The 14,911-nt window shown below is 37.5% G+C and overlaps 1 protein-coding gene across 2 annotated transcripts in view; it reads right to left on the reverse strand.

Moving 5' to 3' along the window:
- Positions 1-14,911, reverse strand: part of spri (Src homology 2 domain-containing protein sprint) — a 560,442-nt gene that overhangs the window by 83,358 nt on the left and 462,173 nt on the right. For both annotated transcript variants that reach the window (XM_090369518.1, XM_090369519.1), the window contains 2 exons: positions 11,628-11,730; positions 4,625-4,714 (listed from right to left, as the gene is read on the reverse strand). In XM_090369518.1, the coding sequence (XP_090225644.1) occupies positions 4,625-4,714; positions 11,628-11,730 (193 nt within the window). The remainder of the gene's footprint in view (positions 1-4,624; positions 4,715-11,627; positions 11,731-14,911) is intronic.

Genomic DNA, 14,911 nt, shown 5'->3' on the forward strand with positions numbered 1-14,911 from the left:
CCAGCGAGTGGTTGGTTGGTGGAACAGACTTCCATCCCTTGTCGTGGAAGTTGATAGCCTAAATAAGTTTAAGGCTCAGCTGGACAGGTATTTTGAACGAACAGAGGGGTGAAGTGGGAGTGGTTTTTTTTTTGGCTGATGCTGCATAAGCTTGCTTTCTTGCATCAAATGCCTCTACTAATGCTAATGCTAGGGTGCAGCGGTCTGCACCCCAGGATGTAGAGGACAAAGAGTGCAGAATATTTAGACCTCTTGTGCATTTTGTTGACAGATGTGATCCAGAAAGGTGAACTTTTTATCAAATACGAGTCCCAAGAATTTTGTTTCCGCTGCTACTGGAATAGCATTTTGTCCGAGCCTTAATTCAGGTTCAGGATGAAGATTACGCTTACGACAAAAGTGTACGCAAACGGTCTTCTGTGGCGAGAACCTGAAGCCATTAGCAAGTGCCCAGAAATTAAGGCGATCAATGGCTTTTTGCAGTTGTCTTTCAATAACCCTCATGTTGCATGACTGACAAAATATGCTAAAGTCATCAACATAGAGAGCACTGTTTAAGGTTGGAGGAAGTTGTTCTGTGATGGAATTTACTTTGATGGCAAAAAGCGTGACACTTAATACTGATCCTTGTGGTACTGCCTCCTCTTGGCTGAAGGAATGAGAGAGTGAGGATCCCACACGAACTTGGAAAGATCGATTGGCTAAAAAGTTTTTAATAAAAATGGGGAGTGCCCTCTAAGACCAAGGCTATGCAAATCTTTTAAGATGCCAAATCTCCAAGTTGTGTCATACGCTTTCTTCATGTCAAAGAATACAGACACTAAATGTTCACGTTTTAGGAAAGCATCCCGGATGGATGTTTCCAGTCTAATAAGATGATCCAAAGTGGAACGGTTCCTTCGGAAGCTGCACTGGATGTTGGAGAGAAGGTCATTTGATTCTAAATACCATATTAAACGAAAATTAACCATTCTCTCCAGGATTTTGCACAGACAGCTAGTCAGAGCAATAGGACGATAATTAGTAGTGACTTTTGGATCCTTTCCTGGTTTGGCAAAGGCAAGAACGATTGCCTTACACCAGGAATCCGGAAACTGCCCTTCAATAAAGATTCTGTTATATAGAAGGAGCAGATAATCCATAGATTTTGGTGAAAGATGCTTAATCATTTCATAATGGATGCCATCTGGTCCAAAAGCACTTGTTTTGGAAAGAGTGAGGGCTCTTTTCAGTTCCTCTTTAGTGAATGCCCCATTGTAGGGATAAAGGCTCTTAAACTTAAAATTAAGAGCCTGTTTTTCAATTTTATTTTTCAGGACCAGGAACTCTGGGGAATACATGTTGCAGAGATGTTAGAGAATGTTTCCCCAAAAGAATTGGTATTGCAGTTGGATCTGCAATAGTGCATCCATTATAATCTAGGATTGAAGAAGGGTGGGATGTATATTTTCCCTTCATTTTCCGGATTTTATCCCAGACGAACTTAGTACTAGTGGACTGAGTAACTGATGAAGTAAGACGGATCCACGATTCCTTTTGACTCTGACGGCAGATGTACGTGGCTCGTGCACGTTTAAAGGCTATATAAGGTTGGTCGTGGTAGGAAATCGGCGAAATATCCCCCACGCTTTGTTTTGAGTCTTTCTTGCTGCTGTGCATTGTGAATTCCACCAAGGTTTGGGAAATGGTGGAAACGGGGCAGATGTTTTTGGAACAGCATTCGCAGCTGCTTGGACGATAATTTCTGTGATGTACGTTACTGCATCATTGATAGGCTCCTGATTGATGGTACTGAGGTCAAATTTTGCCTGATGTTGGAAGGCAGTCCAGTCAGCCTGATCAGTCTTCCACCGTGATAACCTGAAAGGAAGACATGGTCTCCCACTGTTAACGAGGTTATCACAGGGAAGTGATCACTTCTGTATGGGTTCTCTCCTCCATTTCCCAAGTGAGTGAAGGGAGTAGAGAGGGGGAGCAGATAGAGAGATCAATGACAGAAAAAGTACGGGTAGGCATGTGGAAAAACATGTTTGTTCCAGTATTTAGAAGGGAAAGGTCATTGTCATTTAGCATATGCTCTATGACTCGTCCCCTTCCGTTGATGTTAGAACTACCCCACAGGGTGTTATGTCCATTAAAATCCCCGAGAAGTAAGAAAGGAGGAGGCAACTGCGTTACAAGATCATCAAGGTCTTCCTGGGAGATGTCAGTCCCAGGTGGTAAATAAATAGAGCACACGGTTAATAAAAATCCCATTGTAAGGCGAATTGCAACAGCCTCTATGCCGGTTGTAACTAGCAAGGGCTGAACTGGGGTCTGGTTGACCACAAGGAGGGCCATCCACAATTCTGTCCTTATGAAAAAATGTTGTTATGCATGGTGGGGTTATCATTTGCCTTTAGATAAGTCTCCTGCAAGCAAAAGCAAACTTGTTCGTGCTTTTGAAGGAGGGCCTTGATGTCATCTGTATTTCGCTGGAATCCACGACAATTCCATTGTAGGAATTTAGCCATTATTTTGGCTTGGTGGGTCCATCAGGCGGCTTCCGAGTTGCTGAGGGCTTACTTTTATCAGTCTTGGGTTTATCTCTTTTGGGGAAGTATGGACGCTGTCCGGTGTCCATTTCTTCCTCCACGAAGAGTTCCAGGACTGATTTGTCTGGTACCTCCTTGTCCTCTACATCCATTGTTTCTGTTATTATTGGTTGCTCTTTTTTACCACTTGGTTTTGGTAGTGGTGGAGCACTAGGAGGTACGGATATAGGAGTGGCAGCTGACTGTTTTTTGGTGGGCTTTTGTGAACTCAATAAACAGCGTGCAATCGGAGTGAATGACTCTCTTGGTGGTACAGTCATCTCTGTTTGTGTACTGATAGTACACTTTGCAGAAACTTTCTGAGCATATGAAGGCTTCCCGCTATTTATTGGTTGTATGCGTTTTCTAGCCTCTGGGTAGAAGATATTCAGCTCTGTTTTCAGTTTTTGGATCTCTTTTTCATCCTTCCACTGCTGGCATGCTCTGGAGTAGGCAGGATGCTCTTGTTGGCAATTTACACAGATCGGTTTGGAAGCTGAACATTCCTTGCATAAGGATGGGAATATCCATGCATAAGGATGGGAATTCGCTTGACAGCTGTTACTCCTTGTTCTTTTAATTCAGAGTAGATCTCTTCTTCAGAAACGTGAAGAAGATCCCTCTCTGATATGACATCTCGTGAAGAGTTTAAAGTTTTGTGAGGGGTTACGATGATGGGTATTCCCCCTATAGATATGGCTTTCAAAATTTTTTTCGGCTTGATTTGAGTTTGATGCTTCAATTAAAATATTTCCAGAATGCAGCCGTTTTACGGATTTGGTTGAACCTGCCATCCCTTCTAATCCTTTCTGGATAAAAAAAAGGTGACATTTTCCCAATTGACTGCCTGGTAGAATGGAGAATGAGGAAAAGAGGTGTCACAGATGGTGTTTTCTCCTCAGTTCTGGCTCTTTTAGCAGAATTGCTGTCACTCTCATCTAACGATCGATTAGGTAGGGGCTGGGGCCCCAGAAGAAGAAGGATTTAAATTACTCATAGGAGTAAGATAAAAATTTCCGATGCCCTAATTACCTCACCCACCACGGAGCCCTACGAGGGGATGCCCACTCGTGAACTAGCAGGTACTGCGTACACGAATGGGACGCCAAGTTAGCTTAGAGGCACCATACCCACGTTTCCAATAAGTCTTGATCCCGTCCCAGGACCAAAGGGAGGGAGACTTATTGGAACACAGTTGATCCTAGCAGTAAGAACCACCCGCCGATTGATCCCAGTCGGGCCGGTCCGGGACCACCCATCTTGTCAAAGCAGGGGCCAAAGTGGTGTATTAAGGCTGGGCCCCTCAACCACCAGGATCCCCCTTTCCGAATTCCACGGGTTGCGGCGCACTGCTGCACATGCCGGATTCCAAAGATGTAACCCTGGAACCAAGGTATGGGCATTAGATCCCAGTGATGCTAATCTGGAAGACCAGCAGCATCGCTGGGAGGTCCCCTCACCACATACAGGTGCCCACGTCGAGGAGTCGAAAAAAGGTGCGTCTTATACATGGGGAAATACGGTAATTTGTTTTACTGTACAAGCTAATGAAAAGATTCAACAGATTCGGTGAGGGATTTAGCAAAATTTATCGGTACTATGTGCAATTTTTTTAGATATGTTCTGCCATGAAATGCATAAAACACAAAGCGTCTCAAACTGGGGGTTTTTTTATTCAAGAAAGCTAGATTTATTGGTATTATGGCAACTTAATAAACTGAATCTGTTCCAGAGGAAATGGCTGAAATTGTTGCCACTTAATAAAGGACTGATTCCAACACTTTATTCAAATAATACATAAAAATTGATGACAACTTAATAGCAAATGATCAAGAGATTTCATAGCACTGGAAATTCATTTAATTAAATTCATTTTTAACTTCTGTTTGTGACTGACTCTCATCTTGTATTTCATGTTATTAAATAATCACAAAGAATAAAAATGAAAGATGAGCATGTATCCAAAAAAATTTATAAATTTAAAATACAGTATTTACCAAAGTTGAAAATAATCATAATTATAAAAACAATTCCTACACAATATCACTCACTTTACTTCTTTCTTGCTGAACCAACTGTTCAAACTGGCCTTCTCCATGTTTGACTAAGTAATTCTTCATTCCACTCATGAATTGCCGAATCTTAAAAAGAAAAGTACAAATGATCACTTTTTTTTAATGTCGGAGGGGAATCTGTGATATATGTATTATTTCAACAGAATGAAATCTGCATCTAAATCTGTTACATTCAAAAACATTAGCTGCGTTTTGAACCTAGTACAAATGCCATTTATATAAAACAAAATCAAATGACAATATGAAAATGATTTTGAAACATGTGGATAGTAACAAATAGCACTAACTCTAGGGTTAAACTAAAATATGTACATTATTTAATCAGCATAGAAATATTCTGATGTAGACAGCTTAGTATTAAATATGCACATGCAGCAACATCCTGAACTATATTTTATGGTTGACTAGAGTAATTATAGAAATGAAGCACTTGCTTGCTCAGATGGCAGGCGTGAATAAGTCTTTAAAATTCACCTGATAATGTAATGAATGTTTCTAAGAAGTTCCCTTTCCTTTCTCAGTTAAAGATTAAAAAAAAAAAAAAAAAAATTAAGTAAAGACTGCCAATTGTCCAATAGATGACAAAACTCAGTCAGTGATAAATTACAAAGATGTGGTTAAAATTAAGATGCATCCAGAACATACCCAGATATAAATATTCAGTGACATGGGAATCTAACTGCAGATAGTTGTAGCTGATATCAATGTTACTGGGTGAGTAAAGATTATGAAATTAGTCAATATAGCAAAAAGATATCCAAAGTTAAAAATTAGTAGACATTTTTAAAATAGCATCCTATATTTTCAGTTGAAAGGCTTGGAAATTCCTGTACACCATGCCTGCAAAGGTTGACATCAATAGCAGCTTAAGGTCTATGTGAGACCTTTAGAAATGAAGAAGACTTTGTTGGATGAGTAAATGATTGGATGGCAAAGGACTGTTTGACAAGATTGTCATTAATGTGAATGATCCTTCATGGATATTCCTTCTTGTTTCAGAAAATGTTTACTATGGCCAAACCTGGAAGATTCCTAATGTAAAAGGCTTTTTCATTTTTTCTTTCTTTCTTGGTTTCTTTCTCTTTATATTGAAGGCTCAAACTGAAGTAGCTATGGTACCTTGGTTTTTCTGGTGTTCAATCTATGTTCACAGGACCACTTGCCTGTGGCTATGCCCTAAATGAAATCCCTGACACTCATGTGAAGACTCTACACCTTGATCCTAAGCATACTGGTGGCCATTTGGAAGGGAGTGACAGAGACCAACTTTCAGTATTCAAGGCTTGGGCTGATAGTCATAATAATTGTAGTTGTTGGCGCATAGGCTTCTGTGGCCATAATGCACCTTCCAAGGTTTTTGCAGTACATTGATCTAAGCCCGAGGCGGGAATCGAACCCGCTACCTTTGGGTTGCCAGGCAGGCACTTTACCCACCCGACTAGCCCGGTCGGCCATAATAATGGTAACACTCTTATCCATTAGATAGCCTAAACTGTTAACATTGATAGTCATAATAATGATAACACTCTTATCCACTAGATGACCTAAACTGTTAACATAATTTAAAATAGTGGATTCAACAAAAAGGTGAATCTGTTATTTACTTAAACTCAAGACATTATTAAGACAGCTTTTCAAGACTTACTGATCTCTCATCAGATGACAGGTGGCCTCTATTAGCAAACTTATTGCAACATAAGATTAAGGTTACACATATCTTTAACTCCTAGTAGCGGGCTACATTTTCTCTATACAGCAAATTAATCCAGGTGGAGTTGGTATATCACATTCAGTCTTAAGTTGGGGGGTGGGAGAAAGAAAGAAAGAAATCAAAAAGAAACACTGTCATAATAACAACAGTTGTATTAAACTGTGAAAATATGACTATAGGAGGCTTTGCTATAGAATCCTGAAGTATCATATTTTCTGATACTCAAATCCCCCGATCAAACCTCTCTTATTGCCCCTAATCACAAGTAACAGCTACTATTAGAACATCATGTGCTCAGGAAACTTTCTCACAATGGATGACGCAGCAGTCATGAGAAATACACAAGAGTTTTTTTATACAATTACCAGTATCGCATAAAAAAAAAAAATACTCTCTTGCTTTTTCAGTTTATATGATGCATGATTTAAATAACAGTAACTGTTATGTCACGAAGCTTGAAGTTTACAACATTCAAAGCCAAGACCTTTAAATTCTTATTATTTATTACTTAAGTAAAACTTAGGAAAATAATAAAAGTTGCACAAGTAGGGAACAGCCTCAGTTTGTATGCAGCGCTGGACTAAAAGTTTGCTACTAAACACATCAATCTTGACACAGCAATGCAGTTATGATCTTGGAGCAAGTGCATCACGAATTACACTAAGCACTTAAAATTAAAATAGTGCTCCAGTGTGCATCACTGAGTTGCCAGGTTGTCCACTCGCAGTGCCCACTTCTTTATTGATGAGACCCAAAAGGGTCGAAACCCTAGTATAGGGAATAGCATACATTTTAAATAAAAGCAATACACTTCTTGATTGGAGAAATGGTTTTTATTTACAGTGTCTAATTCAATACCAAGGCATAGTGAAGTGTCTTCACAATATGAGATTGATGCACTTAGCAGCAAATTTAGTTTGTTGAATTCTATGGTAAAAAATGAGGCTAGGCTATGCCCTACCTGTAATATAATCTTTTATAGCACTTGTAGCATTAGACCTTTTTGTCCTAAATTTGTTGAAAAAAGAAAGAAAAAAAAATTTAAGAAAATAATGCTGTATTTTTCAATTCTAGATTTATGAAGTTTTATTGTATTGTAACACAAAGCCAGATAAAATGGCTATACATCCCATTAATTAATAAATGGAATGGACAGGATTATCCATTATTCTTTAAATACATCATAAATAAACTTTTATTTAATAATGAACAGAGCATTCCAAAGAGAAAGTAAATAGCACTATACACCATTACTCGTGAATAACATCCAAACTAATACATGTAGGGTGTAATAGCTTGCTGAAATGTTAAGTTAACGTTTTGACTCTGTTTTCCTTCACAGAGTCAAAACGCTTCCATGCAAGTGCTGTTTGTGGTACAAAGGATACACAGTCTGTAATTGATTTGTCTTTATGTCCTTTAAAGCACACCATTATTGAAAGTGTTTGTAACTTTGGTTTTGAAGAAGAGATCTTTAATATATATTCCTTAAAAAAGCCTTAAGGGGAGTTGTCAAGAGGACAGGATACTGAATCATTATGTCCAATTGAACACTTTTTTTTTTTTTAGAACAATAATGATTGAAACAATCACACATGATGCTATACCATCTAGCTGGAATAAGATTTGTGACGGAAATTCCTGCAACTGTAAAAAAACAGTGTTATAACAAATTCAGATAATTCACTGAAGTCACTGTTTTTAAAATGGGAAAGAACTAATTATGTGATCTCAAAAAAGCTCACACTATATGTGAACCTGTGGTGAAACAGTGAATTTCATAACATGTATGAGTGTCCCAAAGCCACAAATTTACTTACTGTATCTGTTAACTTTCTGAAAGCATGAAAGATGGTATCTTCCAAAAAAAAAAAAAAAAAAAAAAAGCATTGAGAGAAACTTGCAACTCCATCCAAACAGTATAATCAAGTCCACCACCAAGTTTTTGCAGTTGGGTCTATTAATAGGGTGCAAAATTGGTTGCATAAGTGAAAGTTATCCATAATGTTGTGATGCTGAACTAATCAGTTTGCTTGTGCTATACTGAAGAACTTGGTTCACACTCCACATCTGTGTTAATTCATCACATTCTAGCATATATTTCATTCACCCATAACCTTTTTTATCAATGAACTTTGTCTAAATAAACTCTTGTGCCATTATCAGATAATTTTTCAAGATGGTGGATCTCTTGTACACTGCTTAGAAATTTCACTATGTCCAAGTATATGATTTAGTCTATGCGCTTGCAAAAACCTAGGCCTTTCTCTCTCTCTCTCTCTGACACAGCTATCTTCTACAACGTTGGATAATTGTTTAGTGATGCTATCTCTGAAGGAAGTGTAAAGCATCATTAAACTTTAGGTGTTAACCATTCCAGTAACAAAATGCTATAGCCTACATTTATTAGTACTTGTGTTATTAATCAACTGTTAGTCACTTGTGGTCATTTTACCCACTTTCTTTCATTCAAGCAAAACTCAGTGCTTTACAAATTAATTTTCTGTCATTTTATTAAAAAATTTGAGAATTCTGCATTGAATAGATAAAAAACAACATCCAAAGTTCAAGATCTTGCATGTGATTTCAGTGAAGTTATCTTCGTTTCGGAACACCCTGCATTTATTATTATGTAATCCACAAAGATATCATATTCTAATATTCTTCAGCATGAGACACACACTGGATGCTGCTTATTGTGATCACTTCAAGACTCAGCTTATTTAATAACAATAACTAACCAATGAAACAAGAATGCAGTTGTTCAACATTGTTTATTGATGCAGAATGGATATGTGTACATAAAAAAGTGGAAGTGGCAGAAAGAAGGAAATGCAAAATACTTTAATTTCACCAACTGCTAATTTTACAAGAAAGTAAAAAAAAAAAAAAAATAAATAAATAAAATAAAATAAATAGAAAAATGAAACCATCCTAATGCTTCTGGAAACCCATACAACTCATTAAAAACAAATAAAAAAATATTACAATCAAGAATTAGAAAAGAAAAGGGTTAATGCTCTACTGTAAAACAGTCAGATTCGTAGGAGTACAGATACAGTACTTTCTTTCATGGAGTAACAACACCAATAACCACATGAACTGTACAAAGCAATGGAAGTAGCCATGCAACGTGTCAGAGTTCAAAAACAAATTGAGATGTTATGTAATCACTTCCATATGCATGTGCATGCGTGATAAGGCAAAAACAAAATCCAAAGCACCGATTACAATAAACATTGTTTTTTTTTTTCTATGTATTAGTATATGTGATTGAGACCATAAAAGTGATAATATTAAACGAATGATAACATTTTATCCGTGATCACAATAAGCTGCATGCACACACACACACACACACACACACACTTTTCACTGAAATACAAACACCAGCTGCTACCACAAATAATTTACTGTGGTTCCACCATAAAAGACCACTGTGTCCCATGTAAGCATTTCAGTGGCAGGCTGACTTGACTACATAACAGTGTGTAATGCAGCAACAATAGTTACATCCATAGCCCAGTAGTGGTCAGGAGTGGGAGTGCAGCAGCACATGCTCTTTGAGTAGACTAGGGTTCAAGCCCCTAACTACACTAGTGTGCAAAACTTAAGGACCAACACTATTTCTAAAGGTTACAACCACAAAATCTTTACTTAAGGTACTCTTTACTGATTAGAGTAGATTCAATCTCAGCAGTGATTCTGGATGTCAGCTAATCTGGCGAGAGGATGGCACACGGTATCACCCCCGCAAACATCACTGAAAGGGATTGATATGGCGGTTGAGGTGTTCTTGTCTAGGGAGGCATTATCTTGGATGGACGTACACAACTGCAGATACTGGAAGGCAGTACTGTAACTGGTGCACGCTACTGTACTGAGGTAATCCTTCCCCATGTATGTCTGTTCCAAGGTCCATTGGCCCCGAGTTCATGTTTATGGATGATAACGCCACATCCCATCGCACTGGAGCTGTGATATGCTTTTGGAAAGTGAGGACATTGTTCATATGGATTGGCCTGCCCGTCTGCACCGATTTAAATCCCATCGAACACACATGGGACGCTCTGGGGAGACACCTAGTGGCACGTCCACACCAACCAAAAAATGTTCACCAGCTGAAGATGGTGCTAACAGAGGAATGGACAATGTTACCGCAAGAACTTAACAACATTGTTCTAAGTATGGACAGGCAGTGCAAAGCCTGCATCGACATTAGGGGTAGCCATATCTCCTACTGAGGACCGCCTCTTCCCTTTGTTCCATCTTTGGCAGTGATGTATCTGTATCATGGCAGCCAGTGCTATGTTGCCATTTTTGAATAAAGTCCTTCTGTTGTTGTGTCGGTGTTGTTTCCTTCATCATTTCTGTACCTCATGAGGTTCCTTTGGTATGCTTTTCCCATATCCAGGCCACTCCTATGAGAAGATACAGGTAAAAACCTGACTGGTCCTTAAATTTTGCACACCAGTGTGGCAGATTGTGGTCCATTTCCCTCAACACATGAATCATTGAGGAGGCTTCTATCCTGCAGTGGATTGATAATGGCCGCAGTTTACCCCCCCCCCCCCTTTTATATATTTTTTTTATTTGATGTACTTTGAAATTGGCATATTCATAGTGAATCTCAAAGAATGTCAAAACTCATGTCAGGAACATCATTCATAACCCGAAAAGGTTTCCAAAATTTACTCAGGCAATATGCAGAGCAAAGACTAGAAGTCTGGTGGAAGCAATGTGAAATAATATAAATAAAAAAAAAAACTCTGTATTCAGTGCAGACAACACAGGCCAGTATCAGTAATATGACTGTTCCGAAGTCTGATGGCTTTGGGCTACTGAACATTAAAGATCTGGTAGAGTTTTTATTGAAAGTGTTGTTCTCCAATGGTAAAGGCAAATACTGGCAAGAGAATGCATTGATAATGCTAGAAATGTAAAGACATTTACCCTTCTTTGATGGCCAGCCAAATTTCCACATCTCAGTCAACTAAAACAGTTATAGGATAAACATGAAAGGGTCTATCCGAGACACAGATTGTACCACTATCCACATTTATGGAATGTTCTATAGGTAACATGATAGGCTATCTCTCTTGGAGTGTCTGATCTCAAAAAGTCTGTGATATGGAATTTGAAGCCATTATCCAAACTCAAAGAAAAGCCAACACATTACTGGAAAGGTGTTTAGATTTCAGTGCTGGGTTAGTGTAGACAAAAATAATTCTGTATCAGTTATTTAAAAAAATAATTATTCCTACATACATTACGCATCACTACCATTGGATTTGCTTCATTGCTTTCTTTCGTACACTGAATGAAGTTTTCGATGGTCATTGCAAAAGTATTGTTCCTTTCTTCGGCAAGCCTGAAATTGGTTTACCATTTTAAAACAATAGTAAAAAAAAAAAAAAAAAAAAAAAAACAAACTTGTGTAACAGAGTAAAATAAAAACACTTTATTTACATACTAAAGATTTCAAGATAAAGTCAAAGTTTGTGAACTTTCTTAAACAAACTATCTTAAGTGTTTGCGTCACATTTCCTCTAAACTACACACCCCTTCTACTATTACACAGTTCTACCTATGGCCATTCTTGATGAAAGCATCCCTGTTGGGCTCTAACTGAAATCATTTTTAGCACTGTTTTTTTGTAGCATGCTGCATTTCCTCTAATGAGTTGAGCCACTACTTTCAGGACTACTTTCGCCCACAGGAAATGAATAAAATCTGGATGGAGTGTGTAGTCTTTGTGCCGAAACACAATGTATACTGAGCTCACAAAGACTCGCATAATAAAATACTGACACCAGGACACTCTTCATGCAAAATGCCTATAATCTCAGTAATTTTTGTTGATCACTTCCCTATGATAACCAGGTAATTTCACATATGTTGACAGTTCAGGTAATTTTCCATATAATTTCCCAGGTAAATTCCAATATGTCTACATAACGGAGATTATAAGTCATCACTGGCCTACCAACAAAAGGATCATTCTCTAGTGACACCCATCCTGTCTTGAATCGTATGGACCAGCAGCAACCTTGCTTCCTGAGTTGAATTCATCACTAAGTTGGCTTGGTCACAATCTATGGTCCCTAACAGCACACAAAACAATGTTTGCTTTTCATTTGTATTAGATTCAGTTATAAAACTGAATCTAATACAAAAGTCAGAACATATATTGATTTGTTGTTGCAGAATGAGAATGCACTCATGAATTGCTCACATATGTAGAAGTCTATGTAGTTTCACAGGTGTGCACAAATTTGTGCATGTTAGTTCAGTATGTTTGCATAAATATAAAAACTTTGCCTCTACCTTGGATATCTTATAAAATAAACTTTCAACCATAACAATGTAGTATATATATGGTGCTTTTATCAATCTAAAAGTGTATACTTCTGCATTAAAAAGTTATCTGATAATGAGTTATTTAAAAATTAATTTTTTCTACTCATATATGTGAACCTCTGATTAATCACGTTCAATTTCACAACATGTAAGAGTATTCGAATGACACAAATTCACTTACCATACCCGTTAACTTTCTCCCAAACACAAATGATGGTATCCTCTTTGAAAAGAATGTACTGAAGGAAGCCTGCATCTTCACCCAGTGTAACAAGCCCACCACAAAGTTTATGCATTGATATATCAATAGGCTGCAAGACTGTATACTCTTGCAGCTTGTACTTTGAAATAGAAAGAAATTACTTTGAAATCATATGAAAGAATTCTTTTCTCCTTTGCAGAAAGTGCCTTCAAGTTTTACTGATTTCTGAACTAAAATGCCAAAATACAAATGACAGAATACTATTAAATCTGGTACTAGACTACCATTATTTAAAAATCCCTACCAAATAGACATTACTTAAAAATTATTGTTAATTTTTTTTTGTTTTTTTTTTTTAATTTAAAATTACTAGTGCAGTTATTTGTAGGTAAAATTAATTCCTACTTGACCGCCAAAAACTACTTAAATTGAGGGTCTGAGTAAGAGGGAATTCTGCTGCTATTGTCTGCATCGATCACATTGATATTCCTTTTTGCAGTTCCGCAGGAGTATAATTAATATTAATAGTGATTTTATTAAAGCTATAAACTAAGTTTATAACATTACAAACGTAACTGTATAATGTAATATATAACTTAACTTGATAGCATAATATGCATAGTTGTTGCATAACCCATGAATAGTGTTATTAGGTATCTCTTAATTTAGAGATATTCTCGAATTAGGTTAAATCAAAATCACACCACAGACAAGAACAGCAAAGCAAAAATCTCAAGTAGTGGGAGTGCTGTGGCTTGGGGAGAATTGTAGAGGGGCAGTTTTCCTATGAATCATGGCTTTATAAAATGTGCTACTTGTTTGATTTTTGCAAAGCATGTGGAATAGATAAGATACAACCAAAAGGGATGTCTTTGTGTGAGTTTGGTGCAAAGAGTGTGAGGAAATTAAGATACTTAAGATGGAAACTTAGCATTCTGATGGGCATTTATAAAATGCCTAGTGATTTATAAAAGTGTAGGAATTTGAATGGGAACCATCAACCTCTGAGCTTCCTGGCATAATGTCAGAGCTCAATGCCTTGTACATCAGATAACACAACAAACTTAACAGCAGAATGTTGGTCCTACAGAAGATAACTATTAGATATTGTTAACAGGTATAGGGCAATGCTGAGGAAAAAGTCACAAGTTAGGATTAAATTTGAAAGTGTGAAACTCTGCCAAGACATGATAGGAAAGAGCACATAATGAGAGCCTTGTCAAACAATTTGGCAGTGGAGAGTGTGCAAGGCTCATAAGTTAGAATTTTTCTCATCATAGTCCGTGTCTGCTAATAGGAGAAACTGTTTTTATAGAGATGGTATTAAATAGGAGGAATGAAAGAATATTTTCTGATGTTATTGAGGCAGTGTTAGGTGGGTTAGTAAACCATTAGCCTGGGGATGGTTATGCAGACTAATAGTTTAACAGCAGTTATAGGCAGAAGCAAAACTGATTCTTGCACTGCCTCTATTGAGACATGCAGCAGCCAGGAAAACTGTGTGCTGGTGACCCTCATGGAACAAGCAATTACATGGGATATGTCACTATATGTCAGGTTACTATAAGCAAAAACAGATGCACATACAAGGGGGATATCAAAATGTTTTTCTCCTGACCTGTGTAGTCTATAAATGTCATGTTTATCAACTGTACTGCTTGTTTATCTAGTAATATATGCCTGAAGTTGAATTGCTCTAACTCTTATGTTTCTTTTGATTTTGGGGCTGAATGTGTGACGGAGTGTCATCACGAATAAAGCTGAATATTGATCCATTTAACGATATAAATCAGGATATAATAATTCAACAAGACCTATAAAAACTAGGCAGATGGGCTAAGAAGTGACAACTGAGGTCTAATATGCCAAATGGGTGGTACTGCACTCAAGGTATTGGAGAAAGAAAAAGAATTTTTAAGTATTACGTTCATTCAGTTGTGTTAATAATATACTGGAATTTTGCCAGCAGGGACAAGGAGGTAATTATTCT

Source organism: Mastigoproctus giganteus, chromosome 3 (genome assembly GCF_048544385.1).
Source record: "Mastigoproctus giganteus isolate SK-2022 chromosome 3, ASM4854438v1, whole genome shotgun sequence".
Classification (NCBI taxonomy): Eukaryota; Metazoa; Arthropoda; class Arachnida; order Uropygi; family Thelyphonidae; genus Mastigoproctus; species Mastigoproctus giganteus.